The sequence below is a fragment of the Thamnophis sirtalis genome, unplaced genomic scaffold (assembly GCF_051295495.1).
Source record: "Thamnophis sirtalis isolate CommonGarterSnake01/CBP01778 unplaced genomic scaffold, rThaSir2_p1.2 scaffold_1, whole genome shotgun sequence".
NCBI classification, from domain to species: Eukaryota; Metazoa; Chordata; class Lepidosauria; order Squamata; family Natricidae; genus Thamnophis; species Thamnophis sirtalis.
In genome coordinates, this window is record NW_028261381.1 from 109805803 (window position 1) to 109827394 (window position 21592).

Below are 21592 nucleotides of genomic sequence, written 5' to 3' on the forward strand. Positions count from 1 at the left end.
AGTTTGCCAGAATTTCCTTACACTTTGGGATTTAACTTGGTCGAGGATGCTGACTGTTTCCCCATCCAAATTATGGTCGAGTTTATCTGTGTATTATGCGACTATGGAGATTTATTGTGTCCTCTCATTGCTAGTTAGTGTTCATGGATATGGTGTGCTAGTCCTCTGCTGTCTATGCTACCTAGTGGCTGTTACAGTCCTTACCCTGTATATTGTAGATGACTCCTATTTTTTTGTTTGTTTGTTGGTTGGTTTATCATTGATTGATTAATTGATTGATTGATTCATTCATTCATTTATGAGAATGTATATAGCAGCCTACTAGTTCACAGTGACTCTAGGTGGCTTACAGATAATAGAACATGTATAAAAAATAATTATAAAATTAAAATAAAATAATAACTCCCCGGCCCCCTCAGTGACTACACACATTCAAATCAGCCTTTTAAAGAGCTGCACCCCATTCTCTGTTCTCCAAACCTGCTGGTGAAACCATATCTTCAGTTCCTTATGAAAGAGTCTCAGGGTGGGCGCCAGTCTAATTTTTTGAGGGATAAGGTTCCAGAGAGAGAGAGACACTAAAGGGGCCCTTCTTCTGGGTCCCAACAGATGAACTTCCATAGAGGACAGGACACACAACATTCTTTTCCTCCCCACTCTAGTGAGTCAGCTGTATGTGATCGGCAAGAGATGGTCACTCAGATAACCTGGTCACAAGGATGAAGGGCTTTAATGGGGACAACCAGTACCTTGAATTGCACACGGAAGCAAATTGGCAACCAATGTAATTCCCATGTAAGAGGTATCATATGTGCACATAGAGGTCTGCACAAAACCATGCAGGCCAATGGATACTGAAACAAATGAAGCTTTCGGAGGCTTTTCAAGGGCAGCCCTATGTAGAGCACATTGCTATAGTCAAGACAGGTGAATAAGGCATGAATAACCGTGAACAGGGATTGTTGGCCCAGGAAAGGATGTAAATGGTGCATAATTTACATTGTGCAAAGGCCCTCCTGGCTACAACTGTCGCCTGCTCTTTCAAGCAGGAATCGCAAATCTAGGAGAATCCCATTTATTTACTGGTCTGTTTGGAGCAGAACCACCCCATCCAAGATCAAAGATGGCAATTGCCCATGGACCAAAGCACCCCAGAGCCACCCAATCTTACCAGGGTTCAGGTTCAACCTGTTGTTCCCCCACCAGTCCCTAATGGCCTCCAGGTACTGCGAGAAGGAGATCAGGGCATCACGTAACTCACCATGGACTGAGATATGTAGCTGTGTATCGTAAACATATTGATGATATCTCAGTCCATAGTGATGGATGATCTCACCCAATGGCTTCCTGTTGATGTAAAATAGAAGCGGAGAGAGTACCGAGCCTGGAGGGAGCATGGGTCTAAAACAAAAATGCTTGCGCTCAAACACCCTAGGAACCTTCCACTTCCTCAGGAGCAAGAATGGAAATGTTCCAGAGGTGGGTTCCTCCCAGTTCGCACCTATTTGGTAGAACCGGTTTGTCAAATCTACCAAACCAGTTAGAAGAGGTTCCACCAGTGGACCCGGAAAGCAGGCCACACCTACAGAAGATGTTCCAAAAATTTTTGAAACCCACCACTGGTCCTTGGATATGATTATTCTACACTATCATGCTCATATTTATAAAACTCAGTGTCTCTGTGAAAGGTAAGGATGACTGCTGCGTTTGTGGTGTAATTAGAACATTGCGTTGTTGAAGTTTTTTTAACGCAAACCAAAGATGCCTTTTAAAAAACAAGTTTACATCATATTCTTATGCATGGCAGTGCTGTGTGTGAGGTAATTTAAGGTGGTTCTGACAAGTGTCGTCGGCATCTTCATATCCGGTCACATGGGCAACAAGCCACTCCCACAAAGGAGGCCACACCCACAGAGTAGGTTCAAACAATTTTTGAAACCCACCAGTGAAATGTTCCCAAATAACACAGCAATCATCCCAGTCTCTAACTAGGAACAAAGTTGAGTGATGTTGTCATCCAGAAAATCCACAAAATTCTCAGTGTGCCCCTTCCGGTGGACCAGAGTCTCCTCCTTCCCCAGGAGGAGATAGCTGTTGGGCCTTGGCTCCAATTGATCACAGCACACAGAAGGTAGTTCACTGAAATCCAGGTGAGTCCAGGGAAGACACACAGTCATAAATCATCCACCTCCTCTTCTCTGTTTCATCAACCTGTACCTTTCCAATTTCTCCGCTCTCAGCCTTTCTACTTTTCCACTTTACTTAAGGTGTTTTGGAGGCCTTTAGTTTATTTAGTGCGCTAATGGTGATACCCTGTTGTTATAGTAGTCAGTGGTACCAGTTCACCTGGTCAGAGAAATTAACACCCAGTTAAGAGGGATTAAACCACATTAAATAAATTTGGAATATATAATCTCATTAGTGGCTTTAGAAAAATTGTCCAAACTGACTCGAAGAAACACCATAGAAAAAAATTCAAAAATCGTGCATTTGGGTGAAAAGTTTGGCTTCACTATTAAGAAAACTACCAGGATCGCATACTCAAAAAAGTTTGAGAAAAGATGCAGATTGAGATCTTGTGGAGTTTTAAACTAAATTTTAGTAACAAAGATTGAGACTGAACCCCAGCCCCATCCACTTGCCCAAATGTTCATTCACCAGCCGGCAACAGGAATAGACTGGCAAATACTAGGACTGATACTAAATTCCCAATTCATCCGCTATCTCTTCATGGCCAGGAATAGACTATTGAGAACTGGCTAAGTGAACTATCTTAGTGGAAATACCAAGTGTCTATAATCCCCTCCTGTTTGACTCCACGTTAGATTAATGAGCGTCCTTCAGACATTCATCATGCTTTGAAATATACAGAAAGACATGTTAGTCATTCTCTTACATCTGAATAATCTTTGTGGATAGCATTCCTATCATGTCCCAGAATAAATAAGGGGTAAAATGGGAGCAGAAAGTAGAACAGGACATCTTTTCCCTCTTGGAAGCTGCACAAATGTTAGATAGCAACCCCACCTAATTCCACACAATAACAGTTTAGCCAAAGGAAATAACATTAAAAGAGAAAGAAATCATCTTTTGGGCCCCTTGTTGCCATTTCATTTACTTAGTGTGACATGTTTTGGATGTGACACCCTGTTTCCCCCCAAGTTAAAAATGCATCAGTAGAGCACAAGACAGAGAAGGACTGGCAGTTAAACCTAGTCGTATTGGGATCTTGGTCACCAAAGACTCACAAGGTGGCTTGAAAAAAAAGAAGAAACACCACAAGTGGAGTCACAGAGCAATGGATCAAGGAAGGAATAGATCTTTGTGCAAGGACATCCACTGCATTTGGAGCTGACTCACTGGTGGACTTTCTCCTTGTTGGTACAGTAGTCTGGATCTCGGCTGAACACAAGCACAATTGATCAGCCTTGGAAGCAAAAGGAAGGGCTGTCCAGTTAACATTCCCATTATGGTGGAGAATGGAGAGGGAGCCACACTGGGACTGTCCCCAAAAGAAGAAGAAAGGAAGAATCAACATGGCTGCATTTCTTTGTTTCAGGTACCATTAAAAATTGATTGATTCTTGGTTCTGGGTAAGAGCCAGAAGACAACTTGGTGGTAATTGAATGAAGGTAACCTTCTATCAGATGAAGAGCAGCAGGGAGTTGAGAGTTGGTTATATGAATGTGTTGTTCTCTTTGTCTGTCTGTTTCTCTCTCTATCTCTGAATGTATGTTTCTGTGTGTGTGTGTTTTGCAGTGTGTGATGAATTGGTACCTGGGTACACAGATGACACTGAAAGCTAATGTTTCCAGTGGGATAAAAACCTAAAAAACAATTTATTTCAAACAGATCAATCATAGTAGAACTGATGAGAAAAGTTATAACTGAATAACACAGAGGCCCATGTCGGAGATGTCCTTCTCCAGTAGTCATTGAGTGCCTCCACAATACTAAACGTCCATAATAATTTCATCATTAATCTTACTGGGACAGAGTTAGAGAAAGATCGATGTGCAGTGCTGTGTTGGCAGCCGAAATTACCTATAATCAACAATGCTTCTCGATCTTTCCTTGACATCCAATGTACTGTTGGCATAGCTGTGTATCGGTCAATGTATCTGCATCTCATACATGCTTCATTTACAAGCCTATTCTGGAGAGTTCTCTTCAGTGGCCGATTGATGATCACTGCAGGTCAATCCAGAAGCAGACTCAATCAACAGCTTCAGATGATTCTAAAATTCATTGAAGAGTGTACTCAAGGGTTAATAAAAGTATTTATTGGGCTACAGAGAAAGCCACCTATCATTGTATATGTAGCAGTTTTTCAGTCAATGGCTTTGGTAGGATAGGAGCAAGCAGTTTTTCATTAATCCTGAAAATAAATTCTCTGACTTCCAGAGAGAAGACACTAGTTAATCTATTATGATGACTCATTGCATTAAATCTTAGGGAGAATAAAAACATTCCAGCAGAAAAATGAAGAAGTAATAAAAAACTGATGGTGGGTTTTAATTGTACTTTCTTGCTACTACAACTTTCTGCCAGTTAATAGAAACTAGGAACCATCACACTGGGACAAGCTGCCTCTGAATAATCTCTTCTTTCCACTTTGAACTTGAAGTTTTGAGATCTAAAATTAAAACTATTTATTATTATTTAGAAATGAAAGATTTGCTTTAACTCTACTTTACATAGATTGGGGGTTTCTTCCCCTCCAAAGTAGTCAAGTTCCACCCCAAAAAATGTGTGTGGGGAGACAACTTTAAACAATGAAATTTTGGAAGTCTTTGTTTTTCAAATTGACTGTTAATTCCTGGGCTTATAGTGAATGGGTTTTTCATTCTTACCAAAGATGAGTTACACTGGTGTTCCTTCATCTTTTGATTTTGTAGCATGGATTCTTCCCTGAAAATTTCCAAATGGGTTTCTCAGCCCATCCTTGAACCAGATAACTAGACCAGTAAAAACAATTGTGAGACAAAAAGCAGAGAGTATTGCAGCTACAGATGAGGTTTTCATTTCAGCTTTAGCCTGTACTGAAAGTGGAAGTGGCCCACTGTCAATGCTACCTCCATAGCCTCGATTTCTGCAGTCTGGAGGGGCCCATCCAACATCACAGTGACAGTGTTTGAGAGTGTTACAAACTCCACGATTGTGGCACATTGTGACATTACAGTCATATTTCAGAATGGACACATTGACACAACTAGCCTCAATGCACAACATTTTATCGCCACAAGGAGTACCATCTCTCACGGCTCCAATATCATTTACCTTCATCCCAGTGTGATAGTCAGTGCCGAAGCAATCATTATGTTCAATGGAACTATGAATTATTGTAGTGTGATCCTCCAAAGAAGGAATTTCTTCACTTTTACACTGGATACGGCCACAGAGGGTATCCCCAGTATCACATTTCTTGTAAATTCCATGTTTAAGGCCGCAGTTGCCAAAGCGATCACCTTTATTATTCACTTCTATGAAGCAAACTTCAGAAGCGACTCTTGCTCCACTGCCGAATATCATTTTGCACTGCATATCATGAGTCGTGCAGTTCCCATGATAACAATACACGCCATCATTGCACACGGCACCATCTTGCACATGCACATCTTCTGGGCAGTGCTCTGAAGTCCCATTGCAATATTCAGGGAGATCACAACTGCTAATCTTCTCTCTGCAAATAGTTCCACGTTGACGATACTGGCAGTTAGCACAGCACAGTCCAAAGGTACAAACAGCCCTAGGGCGCAAACGACAATTAGCTTGACAGCACGGATCTGACTTGCATTGTGTTTCTGACCCACAGTCACACTGCTCTCCCTTTTCCACTCTTTTGTTACCACAGGATTCAAACTTAAATGTTGTGTTAGTCTCTGGTGGGACAAATAAACATTCAGTGTTTCTATAATGGAAATAATCCTTGAAACTGCAGTTACTAAATTTATCAGTCTCTGCTGCAAATGGTGCCATAAGGCATTCACTCTTTTCACAATGACAAAATTGCTCATCATGCTGCATTCCAAGAACATGTCCCAGTTCATGAGTAAATATGACAGACATATAAAACAAACTGGGGGTTCTATAGGATTCAATAGCACTTGCCACGTAATTGTTACATATAGTACCTATATATGCAAGTCCTACTGTTAACCCAAAATCTTTATAAGCAAATAAGTGAGCAACATCATTCTTTAAAATATCAAGTAAATGGTTTGTTCTCCATTCATTAAATGATAAAAGTGTGTCATCTGCTATGTGGGTAATGTCTATGAGATTTTTTTGTGACCAGATCACTAAGCCTGTTATTGACAGATGAACAGAAAGTGGATCATAAAATGAATTTGCAGTGTGAATAATATCTAGAACTTGCATTGTAATAAAAGATTCATTGCTTTGAAACTTCAAATATCGTTCATGATCAATCACAATTGCTACCTTAACATATCTCGTATGTGGCCACCAGGATTTTCCAAAAATTTCTTTGTTTCCAAGATTCTCTGTTTTAGGAATTATGTCCTGTTGATGGCTCTGTTGTTTTTCTCCTACTCCACAAGTCATTCGGGGAGCACCTTCCTCTACTTCTAACCGAAACACCACATGTTGAAAGGTAGAAGATTCCTGAACTGGTTCAATTTCATAGGTCTTATTTTCCATTTGTATGAGACCTCTCAGGCCTCCTGAACATGTACTGAGGGTGACTTGAGAAGGGGACTTTCTCTGAATAAATCCATGGTAGAAACAATCATCCTTGATAAAAGGATTGTCCACCTGGAGATCTCCTGCTGTATTATAGGTGAAGAGAGGAAAGACCTTAGGGATGAAGTTCCTTCTTTGCCTGAGGAATACCACATGGGGATTTCCTTCAATGGGCAGGAGGTAGCTCACATCCTGGGGTTCTTCTTGTCCATACCTGGGAGACAGCTTCCTTGGGATGATCACATCGTAAGAGGCATATCTGAAGCCCTGAGGAGGTGCCTGTCCAGAAGCTGAATTTTGGACAATCTTAAGCAATATCACACTCAACAGTGACAGACAGACACTCATTTTCGCAGAACGAATGTAGTAACTGACCCTATTCTGGAAAAGGGAGAGAGAGAGCAAGGGAGGGAGGGAAGGAGAGATGGGGGAGACAGACAGATTGACTTAGGGTTTTGAATTTGAAGATTTGAAAATGAGAATTCTGAACATACCAGTAGCAACGGAAATGCAATAGATTTTTGGAATGGAGGCGGAGTTTAAACAACCAATGTAGAATAACTACTGTTCATATCCTAGTGCTCTCTAACAGTAATAAACTGATATTTTCTCTAGTTGGCTCAAGGTGTGAATTGAAATTCAATAATTTGAGTGGATATTGAAGTAGCCTATCACACCAGGCGATGTGTGGTTTTGTAAGAGCTCCAAATCAATAACCTGCTGAACCTTCTAATTTCTAATTCATGTTTATTTGGCTTTTGCTCCTTTCATACAGGTTATCTTTGACTATAAAAGGATCTGATACTTTTCCATACCAAGTGCCTCAGTCTTTGCTGTAAGAATGTTATTGGGGAGCGGGAGAGAATCTATTAAAGACCACAAAGTTGGACTCTTAGCACAAATAAACCCAATTTTAAAGGCTGAATAGACTGTACTTCTATGTTACGTGAGAGATCAACAAGAAGAACAATTGTCCTCTTCAACAAAGATTGTGCTGGGTTCTATAAATTCTATGCATCTGATGTTGAGTGGGATCAAAAGCCTACTAAAAATAGATGCCCAACATGAATGTTTTGGCATCTTTGCTTCCTTTTTCATTATTTGTTTCCAATGGTCTGCAATTGTTGTTTTATCTCTATGTGCCTGTTGATGGCTCATTTGTTTGAATACCAAGTTTCCAAGAGTTCACTTGCACGTAGAGAATTAGCTTGATTTAGGTCTAAGATGATGACCATTTCCCCATTCAAATTATGGTTGTGTCTGTCCATGTGTTGTGGGATTAAGGAGTTTTTATTGTGTCTTCTTGATGCTGGTGTTCATAGATGTGGTTTGCTATTAAGAAATATGATAGCAGTTACGTCTAGGTATTTTACATTATGAAGGAAAACATCAAAAGATACTTTGAAAGCTTTATTTACGTCGTGGTATGCAAATGGGGTGGCATGCCTTCCTATGGGATGGAAAATATAAAGCCCACCAGTACTTCCAGAGGCATCATATAAAAGGAGATCTACATGGATGAGGATCAAACAGCAAAATTACATGTAAACCCCAAACTGGTTATCGACGCTGGAGATGATTGTACATCCGAATTTTATTAATTTAGGGAAAGTAATAACTTATAAGGAGATGCTAAATGAAAGAGGTGAACTAAAATCAAGAAAAGAATTATATGACGAAGGAATAGAACTGGAATGGTGGGCTTATTTACAACTTCAGTCCAGATACGTAAAAGACAAAAAAGAATGGGAAGATTAAGAAAGAACCCACAGTATTAGATAAACGTTTACTAGGTGAAGAGGAAAAAATGATTTTAAAACTGTACCAATACTTATTGGATTACACAATGGTGGAAGAGCAGGTAAAGGAAATCATGTTAGTATGGACTGGGAACTTTGGTTACAGCATAGATTTGGACAATTGGCAAGACCTATGGGAAAGAAACAGAAAGTTAACTTTAGCCTCATATAAGGAAAACTTATACAAGATGTTCTATAGGTGGCACACCCCACCGCCATGATGTTGGAAATGTAATGCTGCATTAGGAACCTTTTACCATATGTGGTGGGAGTGCCCGAAAATCATGCTTTTTTGGCACCAGATGAGAAAGAGATGCTAAATCAAAAGATGGAATTGAGGCCAGAACTATTTTGATTAGGGATCACAAAAGAAAAAATATGGCAAAGGTGGATTTATTTAAGGCTGCATATTTTAGCGGCAGCAAGAATGGTTTTTGCACAAAAATGGAAAAATAAAAAGACTCTCTCGGAACAAGAAATAATGATGTGCGCAGAAATGGACAGACTGACTCTAGAGCTCAAAGACAAGGGTGAGATGGAATATCATGAAATTTGGGACAAATGGTAGTTGATGGTTAGAAATGAGGGTAAAAAACAGGACAGAAAAACGCAGAGAAGTTAGGAATTAGAAAATATGGTATTAAGATTGTGTGATATATAGGAATTGGATAAGTATTTGTATGGTTAGTAATTATATAAAAAGGGGATTAATGGGCAGGTAATTTGACTGACTACACATACCTATGTAATGGATAGAAACTGTAATTATTGTAAGATTCAAAAACTACATGGAAATGCTTATGCAAGAATTGTCGCACTATATCCAATGTTTTTAATGTTTATCTAATAAAAAGCATTTTAAAAAACAATCTGCAAAACAGTGCTGGGAGGAGTTGCGTAGTGTTTATGTGAGAGAGTCTGCAGGTAGCAAGGTGTTGCTGACTTGGAAATTGTATAAGGCACAGCTGAAGCCAGGAGAGTGTATTTCCACATATTTGCAGAATATGAGAAGGACATTCCTTAAGTTGAAAGAAAAGAGAATGACTTTTACTGAAGCACACAAGGCATATGTGGTGCTTAGGTCTTTGGACAGTTCATGGGATGTTCTTATGACTAGTCTAGAGTCCATGCAAGGACAGGATTTAACCATGGCATATTTAACTGGTCGGTTGTTAGAGGAGCAGCAGAAACAGCTGGAGAGGAGAACAGGAAAGGAAGGAGAGTGTGTTCAGCACAAACCAGCATCTCCAACAGTCCAGGATGCCGGCAGAGAAACTGAAAGAGTTAAAAAGGATGGTCTATATTTTGGGTTTGCAAGAGAATAGTTGTGCATGTGTACTTAAGAATGCTCCTACACATGACAATTGTATATACGTGTTACATAGAAGATTGAGGCATGCAAGTTTGAAAGTATTCAAGGAGATGCCAGACCCAGCTAGGTGGCATAAGCCAAAGCGAAAGCAGTGGAAGAGGTATTTAGAATGTGCTGTTTGTAAGGAGGCACAGTACAAGCTGTATCCTGTGAATAAAAATAAATGCAACGTGAGCTAACAGTGTTATACCTAGGAGACCTGAATGGTGTAATAAAGGTATACCTCCTGAGCAGTTCATTGCAAGTAGGGTTAGAGTAGGTGGTATTCATAATGAACCCCGGAAACATCAAGAGATATGGTCATGGCCATTGCCTAAGGAACAACAAGATAAATGGAGGAAGCTGAAGTTAAATAGAAAGTAAAGGTATCCAACCAAGAGATGGTAAGCAGATTGTATTGGAGATTAATGAGACAGAGTGTACAGAAGCAGTAGATAATGAACGTAGGAGTAGTGCCTGCAGAAATAGTAGTAATGGTACTAGTAGGATTTGTAGCAGGGAGAGTAGTAACCGGAGGAGGAGGCAAGGACATAATGAACAGTTTACTGTGAGTGAGGTCAGAGCATACAGTGTTAGATATGAACCGCAACAGTACCAGGAAATGTTGTTAATACACAATGTATGTACTATTGCTGAAAGATGTAAATGGTAATGTAATATAATGTAAACAAGTAGACATTAAATACTGTAACGTAAGAGAAGATGTAAAGGAGAAACTGATCAGATTACAGCATTGTTTTGTATCTGTAGAAAAGTATAGACTATGTCAAAGTCTTTGGATTATCAGATGTACAGCTTTAAATGGAAGGAGTGTCAGGAAACTGAGGATTTAATAGCTGCCAGCTGACATAAAGTTGTAGGATGTAAACTGGAAGCTGATGCAAGGAGGATTATTCATCAATTCAATGTGTGTATGTATGAATATATGTGTGTGTGACCATTAGAGGGCGTTTTTCTATTTTGTTGCGTATCTCATTTCTCTCCTTGTGTCAATAGCTGAGTCGTAAGGAATTTATATCCATGTGCATGTCTACATATATTTCTATATAAACCACTATTAATTCTATAATAGTTCTATGTGCTATATGCTCTCTTTTGCTCCTGTTTTTATCTCATAATAATAGTTCACACCACCAAAATTCTGACAGTGGATAGGAACAAGCAGCCTTCAAATTTTTCATCAATCTTGGAAAGAAATGTTCTGATTTTAATCTAGCAAACAATAGGTTTAAACTATTATTGTGGCTGACTGGACTAATTCTTAGTGAGAACAAAAATATGCTAGCAAAAAATGAAGATGTACTAAAACAGCTGATGCATTTTAATTATGCTTTCTTGCTGGTATAGCTTTCTGCATGTTGATAGGAACTAATAACCTGGGACAAGGTGAATTAACTCTTCCCAAAGTTGAACTTGGAATTTTAACCTAAAAAAATTAAAACGGTTTAATTTAATACATTGAAATTCCAGATGCCTTTTTTAAAATAGACTGTTAATTCTTGTGATTATACTGGATTTGTGGTGCATTCTAAGCAAACGTGATTTTTACTGTTGTTCCTTCCTCTTTTGATTTTGTCAGAACATCAGAACATTTCTTTCCTGAAATTTTCCAAATTGGATTCTCAGTCCATACTTGAACCAGATAATCAGACGAGCAGAAACAATTGTGAAACAAAGGGCACAGAGTATTCTAGACAGAGATGAGGTTTTCATCTTAGTTTTAGACTGTACCATTAGTGGAAGTGGCCCACTGTCAATGCTACCTCCATGTCTATGAGATTTTTTTTGTGACCAGATTACTAAGCCTATTATTGACAGATGAACAGAAAGTGGATGATAGAATGAATTTGCAGTGTGGATAATATCCAGAACTCGCATCGTAATAAAAGATTAACAAAAGTATGTGGCCACCAGGATTTTCCAAAAACATCTTTGTTTCCAAGATTCTCTGTTTCAGGAATTATGTCCTGTTGATGGCTCTGTTGTTCCTCTCCTACTCCACAAGTCATTCGGGGAGCCCCTTCCTCTACTTCTAACTGAAACACCACTGTTGAAAGGTAGAAGATTCCTGGACTGGTTCAATTTCATAGGTCTTAGCAAGAGACCTCTCAGCCCTCCTGAACATGTACTGAGGATGACTCGAGAAGGAGACTTTCTCTATATAAATCCATGGTAGAAACAATCATCCTTGATAAAAGGATGATCCACTTGGAGATCTCCTGATGTATTATAGGTGAAGAGAGGAAAGACCTTAGGGATGAAATTCCTTCTTTGCCTGAGGAATACCACATGGGGATTTCCTTCAATGGGCAGGAGGTAGCTCACATCCTGGGGTTCTTCTTGCCCATACTTGGGAGACAGCTTTCTTGGGATGATCACATCATAAGAGGCATATCTGAAGCCCTGAGGAGGTGCCTGTCTAGAAGCTGCATTTTGGATGATCTTAAGGAACATCACACTCAACAATGACAGACAGGTATTCATTTTCGCAGAATGAGAGTAGAACCCTTTTATAGAAAAGGGAGAGGGGGGAGGTAGGGAGGAAGACAGAGGGATAGTGAAAGACTGAGACAAAGAGAGAGGGATAGGAGAGAGAGAGAAACTTAAAAGATTTGAAAATGAGGATTCTGTACATAACAACAGAATTGCAATAGATTTTGGAATGTAGGTAGAGTTTAAAAAACCAAATGTAGAATAACTTCTGTTCATGTCTTATTGCCCTCTAGTTTATCTAACGGGAATAAGCTGCATATTTTCTCTGATTGGCCCAAGGTGTGTATTGAAGTGAATTAGTTCATAATTTGAGTGGATAGTGAAGTAGCCTGTCACACCAGGAGGGGCGTTGCTTTGTAAGAGCTCAAAATCAATAAATTGATGAACCTTCTAATTTTTAATTCATGCTTATTTGGCTTTTCTTCCTTTCATCCAGATCATCTTTAGCTATAAAAATATCTTGGTCTTTTTACATACCAAATAGTGCAGTCTTTGCCTTAAAGACAAATATCAGGGGGTGGGCAGCGAGTGGGGAAGGGAAAATCTGTTAAAAGACCACAGGGTTGCACTCTTAATACAAATAAACCCAATTTTAAAAGCTGAACAGACTGTGCTTTTATGTTACATGAAAGAAGAAGAATTGTCCTGTTCAACAAAGATCACATTCGATTCTATAGATTCTATGCAACTTATGTTGAGTGGGATCAAAAGCCTACTAAAAATAAATTCCAAAAATGAATGTCTTGATCTCTTTGTCTCCTTTTAAACTTTTTTATTCTCTCTTTCCAATGGTTTGCAAATGTTGTTTTATTTCTGTGTGCCTGCTGATGGCTGATTTGTCTGCATACCAAGTTTCCAAGAATTCCCTTGCACTTTGAGAATTAGCTTGGTTAAGGACGCTAACCATTTCCCCATTCAAATTATGGTTGTGTCTGTCCATATGTTGTGGGATTAAGAAGTTTTCATTTGTCTTCCCACTGATAGTTGGTATTCATGAATGTATCGGGACAGTCTTTTGCTGTCTGTCATACCTAAAAATTGTTACAGTCCTTACTGTAGATGACTCCTGTTTTTTTTTCAGTGGTACCAGAACACAAGATCACCAACAATCAACACCTAGATAAATTGGGATTAAACCATGTTAAATCAAAGTTGAAACTAAAATTTCATTAGTGGCTGTAGCAAAATTGTCCAAACTGAGCTGAAGTAACATCACACAGAGTTGCAAAAATTGTATATTGGAACTTATGTGAAATGCTTGGCTTCATGGTTATCAACAATTACTAGGACCATATTCCTGAAAAGTTTTAGAAAAGATGCAGAAGAGATCTTATGGGATTTTAAAATTCAGAACATGTAACTGAAAGACACCAGTCAGCATTACTATTATTGAAAAATAAGAAAGTGAGACTTGTAGATATACTGTAACAATATTAGGACATCTTCCATATGATGAAAAACAATAAAAAAAAGTAAAAAAGAACACAAAATCAAGGTGGGTTTTTTTTTAAAAGAAAAGGAACAATCATTAAGGCAATGATTGTCAAAGCTCTTTGAGTGATACCTACGGCATTTACCAAATAATTGGAAGTGTTACATTTATTGGACTTTACACCTCTGACTGCAAAATCCTCCACCAGCCCAACTGTATCTCCAGGTATCCAAAGCCCTTAGTTAGATCAGTGGAATGCACCCCATCTAAAGTCTGTGACATTCAATATAAGAATAGGGAAAATCATCATCTGATTATTTTCCTATGATGGTTATTGTGAATTGGTGGAAGTGTGGAAGTGTTACACAGCTCTTTGTACATCTACTCCAACTACCCTCCAAAAATAAAAGCATATGTATAAATATCCTTTCCACATTTGCTCCTCTAGGCTGGGACTTTTCAAATGGAACTTAAATGGTTTCCCAAATTTGTTAGGGGAAAGCTTCTGCAAGAATCAAAGGAAAAAACTCCACTGTCAAAGTAACTGACTTGGCACACAGTGTGGATTGAACAAACTATTAAAGTTCTTGGAGAAGGGCTGCCATCTTCCTTTTTCCTCTCAATCCCTGTGTTGCTGTTTCCCTGGTCATCTTTCCCAGAAAAAGTTTTCAAGCCTGCCAACTGGATTTTCTAGGAACCACAATACTGTGAATTTCTAAGATAAATGTAGCAGAGAAAGATGGGGAGTCAAGCATATATGTGGCAATTTAAGAACTGGTTGGCTTTTGTGAGAAGATGTTTTGAAGAAAACAGCTCCTCCCAGTCTAGAAGCAATAACTACTAAGAAATATGACAGCAGTTTCTTCTAGGTATTCTAGGTATTCTACATTATGAAGAAAAACATCAAAAATCCTTTGAAAGCTTTATTTACATCAAGGGATTTTGGAAAGTAAATCAATGGATAATTGTATTTGGGACAAATAAGTAATCCATGCCTTTCCACTGTCAAAGCAAAAACAGAAATGAATAGCATTGCAGTATGTGGAATAAACTAGGAAGTATGATGTTTCAGAACAGGAGCGATGAAAGAGCTGCCATTGGATATTTAAAGGAGTGGCAATACATGGAAATTCACAAGCAGAGCAGGATCACAAATAAGAAACGCAATATTGCAAAATCCACAAAAGAGTTACGAAAAAGACAAGGCTGGATACAATCATCTCAAGAAGGCAATTTCACATGTTTCCAACCAAGATTCGGTGCTCACTGAGAGCTGTTAAAGACATCTTCCTGACCTATTTAGTAGTCTTGTGTGATCCTTTCCTACTAGGAAAGGAGCATGCTGATTGTACAAGTGATCCTTGGTGTGAAGAAGATGGTTCTATCAAATGAAGAGGAAAAATACAAAGACGTCATAGTGCTACTGGTAGTAGAGATGAAAGACATTTATCTCTGGGTTACGAGGAAGTATCATTGATCATTTCTACTGAATTCCTCTTGTATTATGACTGCCCAATTGGAGAAGGCTACCACAGGATTTAGTTTCTCTCCCTAGTTTCTATTGAAAGTTATGAATTAATTTTAGAACTTTCCCTCTTTTGTGATACAGAAATTCAGATAAAAAGGATGCCTCTTAAATAAAATTAATGTATATCAGAAGACCTTTCCTTTCAAATAAAGGTTTTTCATAAATCAATCTGAAAGAAAAATGTTAAAATATAATTTAAACACTAAGATGCCCCCCAAGTTAGTTCTTTTAGTCTTTACCCATTGCTTCCAAGCTTTATATCTGATACCTTGGATGTTGTTATGCTTTATGATTTACTGTTGATATTCTTCTGTTGATTCTGTTGGATGAATTTTTCCCCCTCCATTTCTTAAACTTGTCCATTAGTGTATTTTTGAAATGTACAACCAAAGCAATAGAAACAATAGCACCACAAAGGCCATATATTAATCCTCCTATCTCTCTAGTTTTTGAAAAATATCTGTTGGAATACAGTTTTGAACATGGTCCGCTGTCTATGCTGCCTCCATAGCCTTCGTATTGACAGTCAGGAGGTTTCCATCCGTAATCACAGTGACAATGTTTACGACTATTACACACTCCCCGATTATGGCACTTTGTGACGGTACAATCATACATTAAGCTGCCTATACTGACACACTTTTGATGGATGCATATCATGTCACTGCCACAAGGGGTGCTATCTTTCACTGCGCCTATATCCATGATGCCGATTCCAAGGTGGTAGTCGATACCCCAGCACTGCTTCTTGTCAATGGAAGTTTGAATTATTGTACTGTGTTCCTCCAAAGAAGGCAAGCTTTCCACATTGTCACACTGGATACGGCCACACAGGACATTCTCAACTTTACATTTTTTATAGTTCTTATATTGAAGGCCACAGTTTCCAAAACGATCACCTTTGGTATTCATTTCCCTGAAGCAAACATCAGAAGCAGCTATTGCACTGCTGCCAAAAATTGTTTTGCACTGTTTGTCGTGAGTGTTGCAATTCCCATTGTAGCAATATGTACCATCTCTGCATGGGGTACCATCCATCACATGAACATCTTCAGGACACCTTTCAGAAGTTCCATTGCAGTATTCAAGAAGATCACAACTGCTAGTCGTTGTTCTGCAAACAGTTCCAGCTTTTTGATACTGACACTTGTTACAACATAAGCCAAAGGCACAAGTAGCACCAGGACGCAACATACAATTAGATTGGCAACAGGGATCTGACTTGCACTGAGCTTCAGAACCACAATCACATTGCTCCCCATCATCCACTGCCTTGTTTCCACAAAATTTGATGGTGTATGTTTTATTTGGATTTGGTAGATCTAGTAAACACTTTGCATTTCTGTTCTTGAAATAATCCTTATAGCTACAATTGCTGAACTTACCATAGCCTGAAAGAGCTGCCCCCATAACACAGCGAACTTTTTCACATGAACAATATTTTCTATCATGGCTCATTCCGAGATTATGTCCTAGCTCATGAACAAAGATTAAAGATATAGTGAACAGGCTGGGGGTTACGTATTGTTCAACAGCAGATCCATAGTCATCAGTACAAATTCCTCCTATGAATGCTAATCCTAGTTCACTAAAATTCTTGAATGCAAATAAATGAGCAGCGTCATTCCTTAGACGTCTTTGTAGTGATCGTTTTCTCCAATCAGTGAAAGATCTAAGGGTCTTATGTATGTCCCACTTAAGGTTTATGGGATTCCTTTGGGTCCAGATTTCCAGTCCAGCTAAAGACAGTTTAACAGACAGTGGATCATACATTGAATTTGCTATATGAAGAATATCTATTACATCCATAGCAACCAGAGTTTTATTTCTGTTAAATTTCAAATATCGTTCATGATCTATCACAAAAGCAATCTCTGCATGTCTAGTGTGTGGCCACCACTTGGAAGCACCTCTATCCTGTAGGTTTTCCATTTTTGGCATAATGGCCTTTTGATACCATTCCTCTTCTTTCGTTAGTCCACATCTCATCGAGATCGCACCTTGTTCTTCTTCCAGAGCATATAAAACATGCTGAAAGATATCAGATGCCTCAACTGGCTCAATTTCATATGTTCTGTTTTCTAATTGCAAAATACCTCTGAGTCCTCCTGAGCAAAAGCTGAGGGTGACCAGAGAAGAGGGTTTGTCCTGAACAAAGCCACGATAAAAACAATCACCTCTGATGAAAGGTTGCTCCATCTGGAGATCTCCTTCTTCATTATAGTAGAACACAGGGAAATGTTTAGGCACCAAACCCCACTTCTGTCTGAGATGGACCACTTGCTTATTCCCTCCAATCTGCAGTAAATAGCTTACATGCTCTGGTTCCTCATGTCCAGACTTGGGAGTCACTTTCCTGGGAATGATTATTTCATAAGAAATATGCTTAAAGCCTGGAGGCCATTTCTCTTCAACGGTCCCAGCCAAGCTCTTCCTCAACAGCATCACAAATAGCCATGAAATATACATATCCATTTCCCATCGAGAGAAAGAAACCCATCAAAGTAGAACCTCTTGACACCTTATTCGTGGAAAGAGAGTCCACTATAACTTTTGTGGGCTAGAGAAAAAGTAAGGAAGGATGTGTACGAATCACAAGTTGAAAGATTCTGACCATAGCAACAATACATGGAATTCTTTGGAATATGGGTGGAGCTTCATAGAGCAAGAACGAAAACTGACAGCCAAAGAATAGTTTAGTCATTGCTAGGTTTTTAACTTGAGCGACCCACCCTCCTTTACAGGAAAGTTGGAAACAATCCATAAATGGATCCTGGTCGATTTGAAAAATGCCCTGTATGACTGTACTGCTTTTGTAGTTTTGGGTGGATAATCCAAGATGCAGTTGGATGCATAATCCAAGATGGCATTGCATGCAGATACTGCGGCTCTGAGCTCCCAGTGTCGGTGGGCTGTTTGGAATAATGTGTGTATGTTTGTGAGTGAACAGTGGAGTTTATGGGGTAAAACTTGTCTACAGCCATGCAGAGTTACATCAGTTTTGCAAGTCAATCCGATATTACCAGTGATTTCCAGCGGTCCCATAACATACCGAACTGCATAGCAAGACTTCCAGGTTCTCCATGGATCATTGTCAGATCTGGGAAGCATGAACAGTGGTGAAAGGAGCGGAAACAGAAGTGTGGATGTAGAGCTGGTCTGTTAGCTCAGCTATGGAAACAGCCCCACAGACCAGGGCTAGCAAGCATTTTTTTGACAAACACTAGCTCTCTCATCCATAAAATCGACGAAATAGAGCTGCAGATGGCAGCATGGAGGTTTATCCACGAATGCTGAGTGATGATTGTGACGGAGACCTGGCCACAGCCATTCGTACCCAATGAGGCAGTGGGGCTAACTAGCCATGCCATCTACCGCTCTGATAGAAATGGAAAATCTGGTAAGAGCAAAGGAGGACCACCTTGTATTTCTATACACAGTGACTGGTGTGCTAATAGCAGAGTAATATATACGTACTGTTCCCCAGATGTGGAATTGATGACTGTCATATGTAGGTTATTTTATCTGCCTAGAGCCATGATGGCAAACCTATGGCACGTAGGTTAATCACTATGATAATTATCGCTAATTATCACTATGATAATTATCGCTGTCTATATTTTACCTGATGTCAATGTTGCATGGAACTCTCTAAGCTATATGATGTCATCTCAAGGAAGCAGCAAACTCATCCCGAGGGCACTTTTGTCGTGGCTGGGGACTTAACCAAGCCAATCTAAAGACTGTTCTCCCTAAGTTTGTGTAGAATTTGCAATGCCCACCAGAGGGAAGAACATTTTAGACCATATGTACTCAAACTTAAAACAGCCATACGGAGAAATTCCCCTTCCCCCCTACCTGGGCACGTCCGACCTCTCTCTCTGCTGTTATGCCCAAAGTATCTCCCTCTTAGGAAAAGAACACAGCCAGTCATGAAAACTGTTAAAATCTGGTCAGAAGGTACATTCAGTCAGTTGCAGGATTGCTTTGAAACCACTGAGTGGCGCATTTTTGAACATCTAAAACTGCATGAATACACCAACACCGTACTCTTCATATATCAAAACATGCACTGATAATATAATAGTGGACAAGTGCATAAGAGTCTACAGGAATTGTAAACCCTGGATGTCAGCAGAGGTACAGATACTTCTGAGAGCCCAGAATTCCACCTTTAAGGCAGGGGACAGAGATAAATACAATGAGGCCAGGGCAAATCTACGGAGAGGCATCAAGGTAGCTAAACAAAAATATAAAAAAAGGTGGAGAACCATCTAGCAGACAACAATCCGAGGCAAGTGAGGCAGGGACTGCAGCACATATCCAACTATAAGGGCAATATGATGAAGATTGTCAACTCCGATGCCTCGTTGGTAGAGGAATTGAACATATTCTTTGCCCGCTACGAGGTCAAGAGACCTGACCCTGTAGCCCCAGCCTGCTGGCCTTCCAATTTCCAGCCACTCTCCCTTCATGAACACCAAGTGAGAGCTGCATTGAAGGCCGTGAATTCTAATAAAGCTGCAGGCCCAGATGGGGTGCTGCGGATAGTGGTAAAAACCTGTGCTGACCAACTATCAGAGGTCCTAACAAGGATTTTTAACATCTCCCTGCAAACTCCCAGTGTTCCATCATGTCCAAAAGCAGACACTATCATTCCAGTCCCGAAGAAAACAGCAATAAACAGCCTTAATGACTACAGACCAATTGCACTAACGTCTGTAATGATGAAGTGCTTCAAGAGACTGGACCTTCAACACACTGACAGCAATGTTTGACACACGTGCTCTATATGAAACTGCTGGTTGATATCATTTTTCAGCATGGGATTTGTAGGGTTTTTACAGTAAATCATCTGGATGGTCCTTAGAACTGAGGTTACACGTGTAAGTACAAACTGCAGCAATCTGCAGCAAATCTTTGCTTGTCAGCTATTCTTTGTTGTTGCAGTGTGTTCCCAGGCATCAAGGGCACGGGATGATACAAAATATAAACCTGTAACATTCACTCATTTGATAACACTTGATTCATTCAGTGTGTGAGAACATGCACATTCTCACAAACACCAATGATGTAATGACTAACCAATTATTGTGCCTTGGAGACTTGTTAACCAATAATGAAATAACACGTAAAGTAGGTGAGAACTAAGAAGCTGCAAATGCTATAAGAATGATGTTTCATGATTAATAATTTTGCTGTTGATTCTGCTGTTGATTCTGCTACCCATGGAATGCTTTGCTCAATAAACTTCTGTTGGTTCAGCTATCCATGGGTGGATTACATTCTTTCATCTTCAGCCTTGGGAACCTAATGCTACAGGGATTAAGAATCATCAGCATGGTGAAGATATTCCCTTGTATATCTAAGCTTGGGCTGGCCAAGTGATGCAAGGTGCTTTCCCAATGCCTGGAGGCTATGGAAATCTGTCTGGATAAAGCTTCAGCTCTACTTTGATAAGACTGAGTGGGTGTTTTAGCCACCTCCTCTGGATCTAGTGATTTTCCACAATGGGGAATGGGATTACACTATTCCAGTCAGGATGCATAATATGGGGGTTCTCCTGGTTCTTGCTCAAGGAGCTGGTGGCAGCCTTAGCCAGGACAACTTTTGCAGAGATACATCTTGTGCCTCATTTGAACTTACTGTATTTCTAAATAGAGAGACAATGCTCAATAATCACTCACGCCTTAGTAATTTGATTGGACTACTGCAGCATGGTCTACATGGGGCTGCCCTTGAACAGCATTCAGCTGGTCGAGAGTGCAGTGCCATACATACCTATATTATACCCATGCAACAATGCTACTGTGTACCGTGTTTCCCCGAAAATACAACCTGTCCTGAAACTAAAGCCTTGCCACATTTTTCGCGTAAGTAAAAATATAAGCCCACCCCTGGAAAATAAATCCCCTGGACACACACACACACACCTGCCTCCGACCAGGCAGAACACCACTCACCGACATAGCGGTATCCTGAAGGCACCAAGCCACAGGAGCTGGGGGGGAGAAAGGCGCTCACATTGCTTGCTGCCTTTGGGATACCGCTAGGTTGGGGAGTGGCGTTCTGCCTGGCCAGAGGGGGGAGTTGCCCAGCTCTCCCTGCAGCAGCAGTAGCCACCGCTGTGTTCCAAGCATAACGTCTTCTCCGGTTCCAAACTCCCAAACTCGGCTGCCAGCAGCGGCCACTCTAGGAGTGCGCTCTATGGTTATGGGCTGGCTGCTGGAAGACTCTGTAAGAGAGCATTCCGGACAGAGAGT

At 39.9% G+C, this 21592-nt stretch overlaps 2 protein-coding genes and 1 pseudogene across 2 annotated transcripts; all 3 read right to left on the minus strand.

Moving 5' to 3' along the window:
* Nucleotides 1-2581: 2581 nt before the first annotated feature.
* On the minus strand, nucleotides 2582-7088 carry LOC148049672 (disintegrin and metalloproteinase domain-containing protein 20-like). The gene has a single exon (XM_087721640.1). It carries the CDS (start codon nucleotides 7051-7053, stop codon nucleotides 4864-4866), a length of 2190 nt encoding a protein of 729 aa, XP_087577766.1. The 5' UTR covers nucleotides 7054-7088; the 3' UTR covers nucleotides 2582-4863.
* Nucleotides 7089-9939: 2851 nt separating this feature from the next.
* LOC148049673 (disintegrin and metalloproteinase domain-containing protein 20-like) lies at nucleotides 9940-12360 on the minus strand (annotated as a pseudogene).
* A 3202-nt stretch (nucleotides 12361-15562) lies between these two features.
* LOC148049674 (disintegrin and metalloproteinase domain-containing protein 20-like) lies at nucleotides 15563-17804 on the minus strand. The gene has a single exon (XM_087704390.1). It carries the CDS (start codon nucleotides 17802-17804, stop codon nucleotides 15609-15611), a length of 2196 nt encoding a protein of 731 aa, XP_087560516.1. The 3' UTR covers nucleotides 15563-15608.
* Between the last annotated feature and the right edge of the window lie 3788 nt (nucleotides 17805-21592).

Bases quoted from the DNA above. Each gene is read 5' to 3' on its own strand.
- LOC148049674 (XM_087704390.1), bottom strand. From the start codon at position 17,804: ATGGATATGTATATTTCATGGCTATTTGTGATGCTGTTGAGGAAGAGC.
- LOC148049672 (XM_087721640.1), bottom strand. From the start codon at position 7,053: ATGAGTGTCTGTCTGTCACTGTTGAGTGTGATATTGCTTAAGATTGTC.